Genomic DNA, 15,209 nt, shown 5'->3' with positions numbered 1-15,209 from the left:
ATGCCTGACCCCACAGGCAAAGGCAGGAAGATAAGTAAGTTCAAGGTCAGTGACGTCTACACAGGAAGACCCTGCCTCATAAACACACCCACACAAAAAAGCCTGCCACAATACTTCTGATACCACGTGCCAGGAGGCTACCTAAAACCTTAACCCACAGCCTCAGAAACCTAAGCAAAGGCCAGGCGCAGCTCACGCGGCAAAGCTGGATTTACTTCCGGCTTTGTCTTGCCCACGCATAGCAGCTCATGGTACGCACAGGAGGGCCAGTCTTCTCTGGCATGTTCACGCTCGATGATCACTCAGCTTGGTGTAGTGAGGCAGTGCGGTGGGGAAACCCCTGTGCAGAGAGCTCGCTAAGTGTAGGTAGGTGAGCTGCGAAAGAAACAGGTGCTTGTGCAGAGCCTGATAGATGCTCCCTGCGGGAGGAGATGGGGACAAGCAGCAAATACCGGGGAACTGGGAGACGCCTGTGGTTTCCTCATACAAACGCTGGATGCACATATTTAAGGACCCTGCTAAACTCAGCTCCAGCTGGGGCAGAGCCTGACCTGGCCTTGACCTAGTCTTGGAATCCTTGCCTAGAGGTAGGACTGGGATTAGCCTCTGCCCTAGGGGCGGGACCCAGTGAGTGAGGCGGGCTTGAAACCCAAGGGCATCCTCCAGCTGTGCTTGGTGTAGGTTTTCTTGTTTTTCCGAGACAGGGCTTCTCTGTGTAGCCTTGGCTGTCATGGACTCCTGGCCTCGAACTCACAACAATCTGATCCACCTGCCTCTTGCCTTCTGAGTGCTGGGATTAAAGGTGTATGCCACCACACCTGGCTCCTCAGCCTCAGTTTAGGCAGTGCCTTGCTCTTGGCCTTCCCAGTATCCAGCAGTGACCTCCAGTGACTCCTGGAAGCCCTTTTTAGTCCTTCCCACACTCACAGAATGACCTCACCGTACTGATGGTTCATCCCTCCCAAATCTTTTGTCCCTAGGCCAGACTTCTGTCTCCTGGGCGCTAGCCACTGGACCGTCCTACTCTGACGTCTCTCAGACTCACCCTGTTCCAAGTGACCACAGTCATCACAGGCAGTCACCCTCCCACCCGCCGGGGCCATCTCCCTGGACACCACTTTTCCCTTAGCATCACGCATCCAGTGTCTCTCACAAGGTCTGGGAAACCTGTTCACTCCTCCCCATTGTCTCCCGCAGGGTAGCTTCCTTCCTCACTAGCCTCCCTGCAGCCGAGAGCGGACACCTAGACCTTCCGTACCACTCTCTCTCTCTCTAAACATCTATGACAAGGTCAGATCCGACCACGGTCTCTGCAGACACATCCCCAGAGTGACCAGAGCCTCGCCTTCCTTCCACACTGCCCTGTGTGTGATGACTGGCCTTGTCAACTAGAGGAAATACGCCTAGCACGATTGCGAGGGACTCCAAAGTGGCTTAACTAAGCTGGGTGGTGGCAGTACACGCCTTTAATCCCAGCACTCAGGAGGCAGAGGCAGGTGGATCGCTGTGAGTTCCAGGCTCAGGAGGCAGAGGCAGGTGGATCGCTGTGAGTTCTAGGCCAGCCTGGTCTACAAAGTGAGTCCAGGACAGTCAAGGCTACACAGAGAAACCATAAAATAAAATAAAATAAAATAAAAAGAGGCTTAACCACTGGGAGGTTGTGAGCGGCACCATTACCATGGAGTCCCTGAGTGAATAAAAAGGAGAGAGAGATGGACGGGGCGCTGGTTTTCTCTGGGCTTCCAGGCTGGATACAATGTATCTGCTCCCACTCAGACTTTACCACCACCATGGACGAACTCTTCTTGAACCAGAGCCAAGATAAAACCCCTTTCCTTAATTTTTTGTTTTGTTTTTCGAGACAGGGTTTCTCTGTGTAGCCTTGGCTGTCCTGGACTCGCTTTGTAGACCAGTCTGGCCTTGAACTCACATCGATCCGCCTGCCTCTGCCTCCCAAGTGCTAGGATTAGAGGTGTGCTGGTCCACCATGCCTGGCTCTTTAATGGGGTTTTTGTTGTTGTTGTTGTTGTTGTTGGGTATTTTATCACAGTAATGAGAAAATATGGCTGCCAACCAGGAAAGGCTGGGCTACAGGTAGGGACTGCTGACCAGGATCCCTAGTGTACTTCCCATGACCCTTTCTGACCCAGCTCAAGTCTCTTTAACCCTGGGTTCCTTCCTGCACCCTAACTTTACTCCAGTGGGCCCATGACTGGTCCTACTGGAATACCTCTGACATCTGCTGGTGAACTCAATACTCCTGTTAACCTCCTCCAAAAAGCTCTCACTGTTCCTGAGGCTCGCTTATCCTACCAAAGGGAGAGTTAGCCAACTCAGGGCCCGGGTTTCAGCAGAGGACGCCCTGAGTAGGGGCTGATGAGGCACATGGTTTGTGGCCCTAGCAGAAGCAGAGTGTTAAGACAAAGTCCAAGTTGGGACAGATGATGCCACCAGGCCCAACCCGGTGAGGAACAGGAGTCATGGCCAATGAGAAAGAAGTGGGTTGAAGGCCACTGTCCTCAGGGATACAGAGAAGCTGCCAGCTCTGGAACTGGGGCCTGTGAGGGGTGAGCAGGTGGAATTAATGGCACTCAGCAGCTGACGCCAGTGGGGCCTTCCTTGCCCGGCCTGCAGGCTTTCTCTATTCCCACTCCTGCTCCAAACAAGACAGGCAGGTGTGAAGCATGGCCAGCTGCTTCCACAGGGAACCTAATAAATGAAGATGAACCAAGGGGTGTCCTGTCCTCAGAACCCCCACCCTCTGCCTGGTGCCTAGCTCTAAGTCTCTGCTCTTGGGACTGGTCCTTGCTGCTGCTCCTTACTGCTCCCAGAACCTCGATGTGGCTGTGGGGAGGAGGCAGCACCCTCACCCCTGTATCTTGTTTTTGTTTTAATTTTTTCCAGACAGGGTTTCTCTGTGTGGTCTTGGCTGTCCTGGACTCACTTTGTAGACCAGGCTGGCCTCGAACTCACAGCAATCCGCCTGCCTCTGCCTCCCAAGTGCTGGGATTAAAGGCTTGCCCGTGTATCTTGAGTACACAAACACAAATAGAACTGGTTTTTGTTCTTTAAAGTCTCTGATGTCCCCTTTCTTTACAGAATATTTACAAACAGGGAGAGGTAGGGGTACCTTAGCCACCAAATGGGCTGGGAAGTGGGGGCAGTGCTAATACGGCGCCTCAGCGCGGGGGGGGGGGGGTTGGGGGAGGAGAGAAGCCCTGAGGAAGGTCACCAGTGTGACCCGGGTGCTCTGAAGGGCCAGGCGGTTCCAAGCAGGTCCAGAAAAGACTGGAGCATCACAGGCAAGCCTCAGGCCAGGTCAGGAGTGGGTGAACCCAGCTGCTTGGAGGCCAGGAGCAGGCGGGCGGCAGCGTTCTCAGACTCCGCCAGCAGCCTCTGGTTGTTGTGCCTGAGGCTCCGCACCTCCTCCTCCAGGGCGGCCCTGTCTGCCTTCTCCTGGGGTGAGGAACAGTAGTCAGAACCCCTTCCTAGGGCAGCCCTGTGCTTCCCTGTCCAGGTCCCCTCCTCACCCTCTGCAGGTCCTCCTGGAGCTTCCTGAGCATGGACTCGAGGTGAGAGACCTTTTCTGACAGGCTCCCGGCTTCTGGCCTGAAGAGATGGAGTCAGAACTCAGCAGGGGCAGTGTGAGCTCCCAGACACCCCCTGATGAGAATGAACCCCCACCCTGCAGAGCCCAGATAGCATTCAACTCCAATGGGCAGGCAGGGAAGGGGGCGGGCATGCGCATCCACAGGGGTGGGCTGGGGTGCAGAAGCCTTACTCAGAATCACATTTTGTAGCTCCCTTGGGGTCTCCGCTGTCTGGGATGAGTTGTCCTATGGGGGAGAGAGAGAGAGAGAGAGAGAGAGAGAGAGAGAGAGAGAGAGAGAGAGAGAGAGAGAGAGAGAGAGAGACTGTGTAGCCATGTTTGAAAAGGATGAACCTCTTTCTGGCTCCTCTCCCTTGGGCCCTAGCGGCCTCACCCTCCCGGGACAGTGACTCCAGAATGATGTTGCAAGTAGAGGCGATCTCTGAGATGGACTGCCACTCGTCCTCCAGGGTCTCACTGCCGGCTTCCGACATAACTGCAAGTTAAAGGAGAGGGGCTTAGAAGGGCCCGTGGACTCGGCGATGTTCTCCTCCCGGCCCGTGGCCTGGCTCCACACTCACTCTTACTGATGGAATTCCGCAGAGACAAGGTTCTGGGCAGGATGGAGGCCCTCAGTTCTGGTGCTGAGTCACTGGTGTCCTCATGGCCACTGAGGCTGCCCAGTTGGTCCTGGGGGCAGAAGTGAACGGCCAGACGATAACTAACACCCATTCAGTCCTGCAATTCCTCTCCAGAGCCTGCCTGCTTTCTACTCACCTGGGAGGGGGGTATCTCTCTGCCAGTACCGGGTGCTGATGGGTTGTTGGTGGTGACGAGGAGGAGGTCTGGAGTGGTGTTGGGTAGGACCGGAGCCTCATCTGACAGGGAGCTAAGGAGGGCAGAGGTGGTTCGGAACTGAGAGCCGCTTTCCCAGAGCTGTGCTTCCAGGTCCTTGAAGGCTGGCCCAGAGGGTGTACCTGCGTGGCGACAGGGAGTTGTGGCTGTGCAGGAACTCAGTCCTTTCCTCAGTCAGATCTCCAGGCCCCGGAGGGCTACTGCTGTCTTTCAGGCAAAACCGCAGCAGCTGCTTCGTGGGGGGCTGCAAGACCGCCTTCACCGTCTCGTCCTGTACTGGCTCTGGGGCCACACGCCGGCTGGGTTCCTTCAGAGACAGCATGTACAGCTCGGAAAAGCTCCTGGAGGATGAGGGTGGGGGGCAGTGTCAGCTAGGACCCTCTAGCCCCCCCCATATCATCAGCCCCCAAAGCAGGAGAGCTGCATGCATCCCCTATCAATGTTTGCATGCTACAGACAGAGGCCAGCATCACTGCGTTGCCTCATGGATCCTTGGCAGATCACTAAGCTTTTTTTTTTTTTTTTTTTTTGTCAAATATATATACAGTTTATGGTAGGCATTGCGGGGGAGTTTCAACAATGTAATGTAAATTGATTAGCATCCACAGTGCACTGCTTGGAGCCAAATCCTGTGCATGCTTCTCCTTTTTATTAGCACACATGCCAGCTTTTGGAACTCCTATTAGCTAAGAAAAGTTTTTAGATGTCTTAAAATTTGCATTCATGTGTGTGTGTGTGTGTGTGTGTGTGTGTGTGTGTGTAGGGGGCAGGCACATGTGAGTGCGTGTGCCTTTGAAGACCGGAAGGGGGCATGGGACTCCTGCAGCTGGAGTTACATACAGGCTGTTATGAGCCACGTGAATGCTAGGAATTCCACCTTGGGTCCTCTACAAGAGCAGCAAGTGCCTTTTTTCTTTTCTTTTTAAGACTTATTTATTTAATGTTTATGAGTGCTTTATACCTGCAGGCCAGCAGAGGGCACTAGATCTCATTATAGATGGTTGTGAGCCCCCATGTAGTTGCTGGGAATTGAACTCAGGTCCTCTGAAAGAGCAGTCAGTGCTCTTAACGGCTGAGCCACCTCTCTAGCCTTGTTTTTAGATGTTTAAATAACTGAAAATCATTTATAGAATATGTTGTGACATGCAAAAATTACAGACAGGGCCTGGCATAGTGGCGCACGCCTTTAATCCCAGCACTTGGGAGGCAGAGGCAGGCGGATCTCTGTGGATCTGAGGCCAGCCTGGTCTACAGAGTGAGTCCAGGACAGCCAGGGCTCTTGCTACACAGATAAACCCTGTCTCGGGGGAAAAAAATTACAGTCTGGACATAACATATTTCCACTTGGAATTTTTGGGCCTCTCCACAAGATAACAAACACCCAAATTCCAAGCTCCGTGGGTTTTAGTGGAAGCTCAGCTACACACTCATTTTCCCACAGTGAGTCCTGTAACTGTGGCAGAGTAGCTCCCAAAAGCCAAAAATGTTTACTTCTTGGGGCTTTATGGGAAAAGTTTGCCTACCCTGGTTAGAATAGGGAGTGATCAATTAATGTGTTCGTGGGGTGGTGGAGCTAGTATCTTGAAATGATAGCAGGGGCTAGTTGATCTTTAGGGCAGGGAAAGCAGGAGCCTAATCAGCTTCAGTCTAGATGAGTAACGTACGACTCAGTGCATGCTGATGTTAACACAGGAGGCCCAGCTGCCGAGTCCTCCCATCTCCCCAAATCCCGGTTGCCCTGACCTTCGCGGCCGGCCGCTCTCGTCTGGGGGCAGGACGGTGACGCAGACCTTGGGTGCGGTGCGCAGCTTCTGGGCAGCAGCTTCTGGACCCAGCTTGGGCAGAGTCTGGCCGCACACGCGCAGCAGGCGCGCTCCGGGCCGAAGCCCCGTGGTCTCCGCGAACGTGAAGCGCTCTACGTGCGTGATAAAGCCTTCTGCGTCCACTTCGAAGCCCAGACGGCCTTGGCCATCTCTGGGCAGGGCCAGCTCTCTGGTCTCACAGCCGCGGCTCACCAGCTGCAGGGATGGGCTTGGTGAATACGACCCTTGGGGGCGTAGGGCGTGGCTTCCAGGAGACAGCTCCCTGGCTCCGCCCCGGCCTCACTGTACTTAACACAGCTCGCCTGTGATGCCTTAGCAACCCACAGGATGGTTGCGTATTCGAGGCTCTGAGATTAGAAATCACCTGTGCAAACCCTCCCCTCCCCTCCAGCTTAACGGACTTTCCAATAGGCTCCGCCTCCGACGTGCACCAAACCTGCGGAGGCGCGCGCCCTACTCCGGGATCTTGGAGACGCCGCTGCCTTAGTTTCGTCCGCTTACCTGCAGACGCGCCACAACTTCGCCCACAGCTTGCCCTGGGGCCCCGTCCAGCCTTAGCGTGATCGCCTCCCCGCGCCCGTAGTAGAGATCAAGCTGGTGCTCCGAGAAGGTCCAGGCCAACACGTCGCGACAGGCACAGTTGAAAACCACGCGGCCGTCGCGCGGTGCCACCAGCACCAGCGTCTCTGCCGAGATGCCCAGCAAGCAGGGCACCTCGGTGCCGTCCGGGCAGCCGGTTTCAGCACCCGCTGCGACTCGCGCCCCTGGTGCCGCGCGCACACCCCACATCAGCGCGCCTGCCGCCTGCAGCTCCGCTCCTGGGCCCCGAGGGGTGGCCCGGCGCCTGCCACCCAGGGATGGCAGGCCGAACCGCGAGGCTGAGTCCAACGATGTAGTGGTCACTTCATTGGTAGCCAGGTCCTGCAGGTACTGTTGGCGTGTGCGTGTAGCCATGGCGTGGAACTGGCGTGCATGACCAGCCGCTTGCTCACCATTGAGTGCCTTGGCTAACAAAAAGGCCCGGAAATCGGCGTTGGCTGCGAAGGGGCCTCCGCCTTGTGGCAGCGCAGGCCCAAAGGCAGGAGTGTCCTGGGTGCGGCTGACTGCCACCCTACATGGAGGAAGGCTGTAGTGAGGGAGTGAGAGACGGAAGGGGGCGGAGAAGATGTGTCCAAAAATTGGTGCCCATGGGAGACCTGAGACCACCCTAACACCCACCTGTATGAGGTGTGTGGGGTACAGGGAGCATGCGCGCGCACCACTAAGAACACGTGCTGGAAGTGAGAGCGGATAGTTGTGGGACAGAAGGGCTTGCTACCCGGCTCCTGGAACACGATGGTCACAATGTCATTGCCAATATGACGCTTCCTCAGGAGCTGGGGGTTAAGGATAGGGAGTGTGAGGTGAGCTTTGTGCGTCTCCCCCCCCCCCCTCCATCCCTCTTCATTTAGGCAGGGTAAAGGCTGGGCACCAATGGTTCCCACCCGCCCCTGGTAAAGACCTGAGGAAGGTATACGGGAAGGTGATACAGCAGGGGGGCTGCGGGAGGGGGCACGGGGGGGGGGTTGGGGTCAGCAGAGCTCATGCCGAGGTTCTGATATTGCCACTCAGGAAGTACCTGCCATGGCTTCCCAAATGTCTTTGACCTGTCCCGACCCCTCACACCTGTTGCTGGTTATTAGGCGTGTAAGGCAGCATCGTGGACACGTGAAACATGATCTCATGGTCTTGGTAGGTGGTGTAGAGTGAGTGTGTGCCGGTAGAATCCGCTGCAGCCAGACAGTTGGGGAGACAGAGCACAAGGGGGAGGTTGGGTGACTCCGGTGGGCCGCCCTGCCTGACGGTTGTTGCCGACAACCTTCTCAGGCCACCAGCTAATGCCCAGGCCACAAAGTCCCAAGAGTCCCATCCTTGGTGACTTCCCTCCCCTCTCCTGGAGGCTACAGCCCCACACCAGGGTGAAGGGGAATCAGGATAGGGGTGCTGAGATAGAACGAACCCAGAAATAAGAAATCAGCTTAGAGAGAAGCAGAGAGCCCGCACCCTGGGGAGCTCAACTCCCACCCTCAGCCCCAGCCCAATAGACTGAAGAGTGCTGGTAAAGTGAGGCCCCCTGCACCTCCAGCCCCTTCCCCAGGGGCCTCACTTTTGGTATCCAGCTGGGCGCGGTACTTCTCGAAGCCTCTGAGCCGCACCACCTCGCCCAGCAAGTCGAGGAACTGCGTGAAGGCCGCGCCCGCCTCCCGGTTGTTGTACATTTCCTCCTCAGAACCCTGGCCGGCCCGGCAGTACAGGACGCCCACCTTGCGCTGGAAGCTCAGCTGAGGGGGTCATGGACAACAGAAGACAGGGGCGTCAGTGTCCTGCCAGCCCCACCCCTGCCATGCTGGAGAGAATGGGAGCCGCTGGGCTTGGGGGCTGGGCTGCTTTGGAAGGAGCTCTGAGCCATATGTGTGTCTTTGCTTGTCAAGGGTTCAACCTGTCCCGCTCCTCGTGCACAGGAGGGCAGGGCCGGTCACGGTTAGGGATAGGGAAGGCATGGAAGATTCCAGAAACAAAAGGAGAGGATTCACAGGAAGGACCCTATACACCAGTGGTTCTCAACCTGTGCTTCCAACTGTCCTTCCACAGGGAGGAGTGGCACATCCTGCATATCAGAAGTCACCTTACAAGTAGTAACAATAGCGAAAATAATTTTCTGGTTGGGGCACTAAACATGAGGAACTGTATTAAAGGGTCGCATCCTCAGGAAGGTTGAGGACCACTGCTGCGTACAATGCCTGCACTCGCAACATGGTCCCCTTCTTCAGCTCCAGCATCCCTTACCCCAACCCTGTGAGGCTTTGAGCCACTTCTGTTCCCTTCCCTTCCTTGCTCACTTTCACTTTGTCTGTCTGTCTGTCTCTGTCTCTCTGTGTCTTTTTGATACAGTATCATACATAGTCCAGGCTGTACTTGAACTCACAACATAGCTAAGCCTGGCTTCGAACTTCTGATCCTCCTATACCTCCAAAAATGCTGGATTTCTAGACTTGCGCCTGGATTTTTTGTTTGTTTGTTTGTTTGTTTGATACAGAGTCTTGCTATGGAGCCCAGGCTGGCTTTGAATTCACTGGCATCCTCCTGCCTCAGTTGCCTAATCCCGGGATTACAGGCACACACCACCTCATCTTTTCTGCACGCTTTCTCCCAGTGTCTTCCAGTTGTGTGTAGACATGCACTACACACCCCCACTGAAGCAATCTCAGCTCCCCAGCTCTCAGCTCCCTCCTTCGTAGCTAAGCTCTGCGGCTGGGGGCTTGCTTAGCATGAAGTCAGGTGGGGGTGTGTACAAACAAAACCTACCAAAACAACCCCCCTACAGCCCATATATATGTGGCCTAGCCTGGTACCCTGCTGGCCCTGATGATGGGGGACACGGACAAGAACCTCATCTTGCTTGAGATGCTCCACCTATGTCCCCTCCATATTTTGTACCTTCTCTCTCCCACAGCTGCTTCCAGCTCAGACTTTCCCCGAAACCCCAGGTCTGGTCCACCAGCTGCGAGCTACCTTTCCAATAGCTTTTTTTTTTTTTCTTTTTTTTTTACGACAGAGTCTCTCTATATAGCCCCAGCTGTCCTGAAACTCACTGTGTAGACCAGGCTGGGCTGGAGCTCATACAGAGGCCCTGCCTGCCTGGCTCCTTTCCAATACCTTGACCCCCTGAACTATGACTCCTCTGCCCTCTGCCTTTTCTCTCTCCTCCAGAGTCCCTGGGCCCAAAAAACCCCACAACTCGCAGAGGCCAAGCAGCTGGGGCTCTCAACTTTCCCCACCTTTCAGTAGGTCACAAAGTGCTAGCCACCTCCTTATCACGGTTACCACCACAGCCATGTCTAATTTGAACAACAGCTGCAGCTTTGGGCCTGTTTTTCCAGCCTACACCCTGTGGTGCAGCTAGAGGGCCACTGTGCCTCTCAGATCTGTTCCGAATCTGCAAGACCCTCCGACCCCCTCCCCCAGAAAAAGCCTCCGCCATGCCAGTTCCAAAGGCCCTCCACCCACAGGAAGAAACATCACGTGACACGCATGAGATCTCTAAGCCATCATTCTAGATCCTTCTGCTCAGAAAACCGTGTCAATCATGCCTGCCCAGAAAACAGGCGCCTGCTGGTCTGAGTGCTTGTGTTTTTCAGTGTGAAACTTCGGCTGCTGTCAGCACCCACCGTTGGCTGCTTTACAAGACCCCCTTGGTCAAGCAAGTCTCGGATGACCTCAGATCGGGATCGGTCGCTCTGAAATGCTTGGGGTGGACCAGCTCTCCTGAGGTCAGTGCCCAAATCAAGCCCAGAGCCAGGGAGTTGTAGGAAAGTCAGGCTGAGTTCAGACCCACCTCCCTCCTTCCTTCCTGGCACTCACCACTTGCTCATCTAGAGTAAGCAGGGTGCGGGGCACCTTGGGGGAGGCCGAACCCAGGCGCAGGCAGGCTGGGCTCAGCCGCGGAGCCACATGTTCCAGAAGCTTCCTCGGGGATAGGCCCCTCGGGGGCCCCGGAGGCAGTGCATCTTCTGAGATGGTGCCACGGAGGGTCCGGAGCTGAGGATGGGATGTTGGGACATTCAATTTCTCCACGGGCTGTGGAGGGAACCCACCTCCTGAGCCCGTGACCGCAGCCCACCTGCGTGGTCCGTACGATGACCCGGTAGCTGTGTAGGGTGCCCCCTCCGCTGCCCTCCTTCTCCTCCCGTCGCAGGCTCACTGCCACTGGACCCAGCGACTCATCCAGCCCAAAGAAGTTCTGGTGTTCTGGGGTAGGGGTTGGGCGGTGGCCAACGGGTCAAACCCACAGACCACCCAAACCCTTCTTGACCACGCCCACCACACCTTAGTCCCGCCCTAGTCTCACCAAGTGCGGTACCCCCTGTTGCAGTCCCACCCACATCAGACCTTGTCCCAGCCCCTGGAAACAAATGCCTGAGCACTCCTGGGTTAAATGGCGCCTCGCCCCCACCAATGTTAATGTTCTCCTTTTCAAGACACCGAGGCTTCTTTTCCCGAGAGTGGTGAGAGCAAGGTTTCATCACACGGACAAGGAAATAGGAAATCGCTCACTGGCCTGGAGGGCTACGGCTGGCCTGGAGGGTTACGGAGATGAACCAGATAGAAGGGGCACCCCCTAACTTCAGGTGTGACGCCAGGGCTTGGCCTTAAAGAGGTGGTTAGAGTTGAGCCAACAGAGCCCAATTCAGTTCCTGCTTTTTACAGAGAGAGGCCAGCCCAGGAGCCTCCTACTGTATCAACTGTAGACCACAGGGACCTCTGCCCCAGAGCCTCTCCTGCGTCTCCCAGGCTTGCCTGCTCCTTACCTTTGCCGTAGAAGTACTTGCGGTAGTAGCCGGCACCCAGGTCTGCGTGCTCCAGGCTGTACGCTGTGGTTCGGGTCTGTGGCTCCTCCAGGACTGACACAGCCGCATTAGGTAGTGCAGGGGGCACAGGTGGGGATACTAGTCCACCCAGCCCTAGCTCGCCCTCACCGCCAAGCTCACTCACAAAGCCAGGTGCCCCAAGCAGTAACTCTGAGGTGGCAGTCTGGTCCTCAGGTGAGGCCAGGGTCCCAGAGCTGGCCTCTGTATGGCTCCCTGTCCCTCGAGGCCGTGGAGCCCAGTCAAAGAGCAAGCTCTGCACATCATAGTGAGCAAACCACCGGGGTTCCAGCACCGGTGGGAAGGTGGGCTCTGGCTCCTCAGCTGGCAACCCCAGCAGTGCCAGGGGGTCAGTGAAGAGCCGGGTAGGGGTTGCAGCAGGTCGGCTGGCATCCTCGTGGCTGTGGGCACGGGCACGAGGGCTGACGGGTGTAGGGGGCCTGACTTCGCCAGCATCACTGCCACTGCGCAGGAGCGGGCCCCGAACAGGCCTTGGCTCAAAGGTATGCGGTGTCAGTGGGGGCCGAGCAGGTTGGCGCAGCTTACGGGCAAAGAGGTCATCGGTAGGTGCAGGGGCCATGCCCCGCCGAGGGCTCCCCACACCACCGGCCCACATGGACGTGCTCTGTGGGCCTGACTCTCTCGGGCCCGGGCAGCATTGGTGGGCACGGGTCCTTGGTGCCCAGCCAGAAGGCTGAGGTTTCAGAGGTTCCTGCTCTGATGGAGGAGGGGGCTGCTCAGATGGGCCTGGGGAGAAAACAGGAACTCAGGCCCCCAGCCCAGTCTTCCACCACCCCAGTTGGCTTCCGGCCCCTTCCGGGACCATCAAAGCTGCTTCCGCTTTCCTGGCCACTTCCTTGTCTGCCTGGGGCCGAGAGGTTTCCAGCCCCCTCCCAGGCTTAGCACTGGGCAAGGCTGAGGGCTGAGCTGTAATACATTTGGGAGTCCTAGCGCCTGGGCAGCAGGGGTCACCAGGGCCCCCCAGTTCCCACCCATACTCGTCGGCTGTGGAATTAGGCCCAAAGTGAGGGTTGCCACAAATTCTACACAGTTTCCACTGGGACGGAAATCAATGCAGCCACTGATGTCTGGGTCTTGCCCACTTGACAAAGGGAGGACTTCCTGTCCCCAGAGACTTTCCTCCCTGGTACCTCCCACTTCCTCCAGGGTCCCCGAGGAGCTGAGCACCCAAGGCTTAGTCTCAATGCCCTGGTTCCCGCAGCCTTAATACCTCAAGGACACAGGGGCTCCTGGGGCAGCTACTAAAGGACAGAAGCAGTGTCGAGAGCACTTCCTGCAACACAGGAAGTGGCCCCAACTCAGCCCAGCCCAGCCCCCTGCTTGGCCCCTATATCCTGAGGAAGGTGCTAGGGTCACAACAGCTCAGTCATGAGACCCAAGACACGACTAATACTAACTCTTGCAGGTTGCTATGCCCACTTCTGGGGCAGGAGAGGGCCCAATCCCAACTCTGGATATCTTTCTACCTGACCTCACATAGACAGGAGGACAAAACAAAGCCCGTTTAAAGAGATGAGCTTGCCTGGGGTAGTTCCATGTTCAAACTAGAATTTGAATCTGGTCTGTGAATTTCTAAGGCAGTGGTTCTCAACCTTCCTAATGCTGCAACCCTTTGACACAGTTTCTCAGGTTGTGATGACCCCAACCACAGTTATTTTCATTGCTACTTTATAGCTGTAATTCTTGCTACTGTTAGGAGTTGTAATGCAAATATCTAATATGTGACCGCTGTGCAAGGGTCGCTTGCCCTGGTCATGACCCACAGCTTGAGAAATGCTGCTCTTGTGCGTGGCAGCACTGAACCTGCCTACTTGTGTGTGTAGGAGTGAAGGCTGGTTTGAGATGGGAGAGAGGTTACTTCTCAGGCTCAAGGTCTCACAGGATGTAAGGCTGAGACACCCAAGGCCCCGGGGACCTACTAAGGACGGAAATGTGGTAAAGCTAGACCAGGCAGGTGCAAAAGGTGTGAGAACGCAGAGGCCCGCCTCTGGGTGAGCATGGCTGAAGTCAACAGCTGAGTGGGGGGGGGGGGGCATGGGAACCCTCACTGCGGATGCAGGCCACCACATCGTCCATGGACATCACACGGGGCTAGGCCAGAAGGGGGGTGGGGACCAGCTCCACGGTACCCCTCAGCTGGGTCTCCTCTCATGGGACGAGCTCTGATGCTGAACTTCTTGTTTTCTTTGAAGACTGCTAGGAAACTGAAAGGGTGAAGCCAGCCATAGCTGTACGTGAACCACGCAGGCCCCAGTTCCATGGACCAGGCTGTGCGCACATGCAGGCTTGGCCTTAGGCCCCCGTGTAAGGAGTAGAGTGAGAGAAATGTGAGGGAGGGTGTCTGTGAGGGCCTTCTCCATATGAGCTCAGCTCTGTAAATGTGTGCAGCCAGGCCTAGGAGCTGCCTCTTGTTCTGGCCCTGCCTTAAGGGGTGTACTTGGACTCTGCCCCCCATCCCACATCTTCACACAAGGTCCATTGAGGCCAGGACATTCCTTGCAGCCTGTGTCACAGAGTGGGGAAAGGGGGGGGAGTGCCCCGCCCCCACAGATCCGGAAGGCCAGGCTGCCCCAGGAGGAGGCGCTGGATGCTTCCCAGCACATCTGGAGGTCACGACCCTGTTTCTGTTGCCAGGGACTGCTACAGATGTTTCCTCCCAGGCCATCCTAGGATTGGCAGACCAGGCTGGGAAAGCGGTCACGCTGGGAGAAGGGGAGCCCCAGAATAAGGAGAGCCCCACACACTTAGCAAGAGCACTTGCCAGCACTGCTGAGAGAAGTCAAGAGCCAATGAATTCACTCAGTGGCTCCTGCAGAGGAGGGAGTGGGAGCTGCCAGCAGGAGACAGAACCCTGGACGCGCTGACTCGTGGCTGGACTAGGGCAGGAGGTGGGGGGGTGGGGTGGGCGGTGCGGGTAGTGAAAGCAGCGAACAGTCCCGTTCCTCCCCACACTACACGGATCTACGTCCAGGCTACTTTGTTAGGTATCCAGCTGGAACCCGGTGCCTCCCGTTCCCTGATCCCCAGTACCTCTCGGGCTCTCGCTGGCGGCCGCTGCCTTCCGCACCAAGGTCCCGCTGCCTGCTTTCTCACCGCTCCCGGCGCCTCCGCTCCGCCTGGGGGCGGGGCCAGGATGGAGGCGGTGCAAGGCAGAGGGGCGGGACTACCCGGGAGCTGTCTAAGGCGGGAAGCACTGCGGGTGGGGACCTCTGGCAAGGCTAGAGCAGCCCCGGACAGCCTGAAGTCCCATGTCCCAGCCTGCAGCCAGCCAATACCCTCACCAAGAAATGAACAAATGCACCTGCCTTCCAGACCAATTGGAGAGCTAGAGGAGGCTACCTAGTTTCCCACTGTGGCCCAGCAGACAGCAGGTGTTCAAGGCTGGGCCTCGGTACCTTCTACAAAGGCATTCTTTTGTTCTGAAAACTTCTCATGTAGGACAGGTGTAGTGGACACCATAGTCCCAGCACCCTGGAGGCAGAGGCCAGTGGATCTACACAGGGAGTACAGTGAGAC

General features: G+C 56.6%; 1 protein-coding gene across 4 annotated transcripts; it reads right to left on the bottom strand.

The window, feature by feature from the left end:
* Positions 1–3,058: 3,058 nt before the first annotated feature.
* SIPA1 (signal-induced proliferation-associated 1) lies at positions 3,059–14,816 on the bottom strand. Of its 4 annotated transcripts, none has more exons than XM_084772300.1 (17): positions 14,724–14,816; positions 13,742–13,897; positions 11,616–12,419; positions 10,928–11,055; positions 10,669–10,845; positions 8,414–8,588; positions 7,933–8,036; positions 7,486–7,643; positions 6,769–7,378; positions 6,188–6,462; positions 4,567–4,785; positions 4,367–4,478; positions 4,171–4,279; positions 3,984–4,085; positions 3,782–3,836; positions 3,531–3,609; positions 3,059–3,456 (listed from the first exon to the last, which is right to left on the bottom strand). In XM_084772300.1, the coding sequence occupies exons 2-17, from the start codon at positions 13,773–13,775 to the stop codon at positions 3,310–3,312; spliced, it is 3,288 nt and encodes a 1,095-aa protein (XP_084628426.1). In that variant the 5' UTR covers positions 13,776–13,897; positions 14,724–14,816; the 3' UTR covers positions 3,059–3,309. The 4 variants fall into 4 exon arrangements, with proteins under 4 accessions (XP_084628426.1, XP_084628427.1, XP_084628429.1 ...); XM_084772301.1 differs by having other exon boundaries at positions 13,823–13,897; XM_084772303.1 differs by lacking the exon at positions 13,742–13,897 and having other exon boundaries at positions 14,724–14,815.
* Between the last annotated feature and the right edge of the window lie 393 nt (positions 14,817–15,209).

This window comes from Acomys minous (genome assembly GCF_964271855.1).
Source record: "Acomys minous genome assembly, chromosome: 2".
NCBI lineage: Eukaryota > Metazoa > Chordata > Mammalia > Rodentia > Muridae > Acomys > Acomys minous.
The sequence above is the reverse complement of the archived record's forward strand: the minus strand, read 5'-3'. Positions and strand labels throughout refer to the sequence as shown.

Excerpts from the sequence above, each read along its gene's own strand:
- SIPA1 (XM_084772300.1), bottom strand. The coding sequence starts at position 13,775 with ATGTCCATGGACGATGTGGTGGCCTGCATCCGCA. Across the intron at positions 3,837-3,983 it reads GGAGTCACTGTCCCGGGAGG|GACAACTCATCCCAGACAGC; the intron begins GTGAGGCCGCTA and ends TCTCCCCCATAG. Across the intron at positions 3,457-3,530 it reads TCCAGGAGGACCTGCAGAGG|GAGAAGGCAGACAGGGCCGC; the intron begins GTGAGGAGGGGA and ends TCCTCACCCCAG.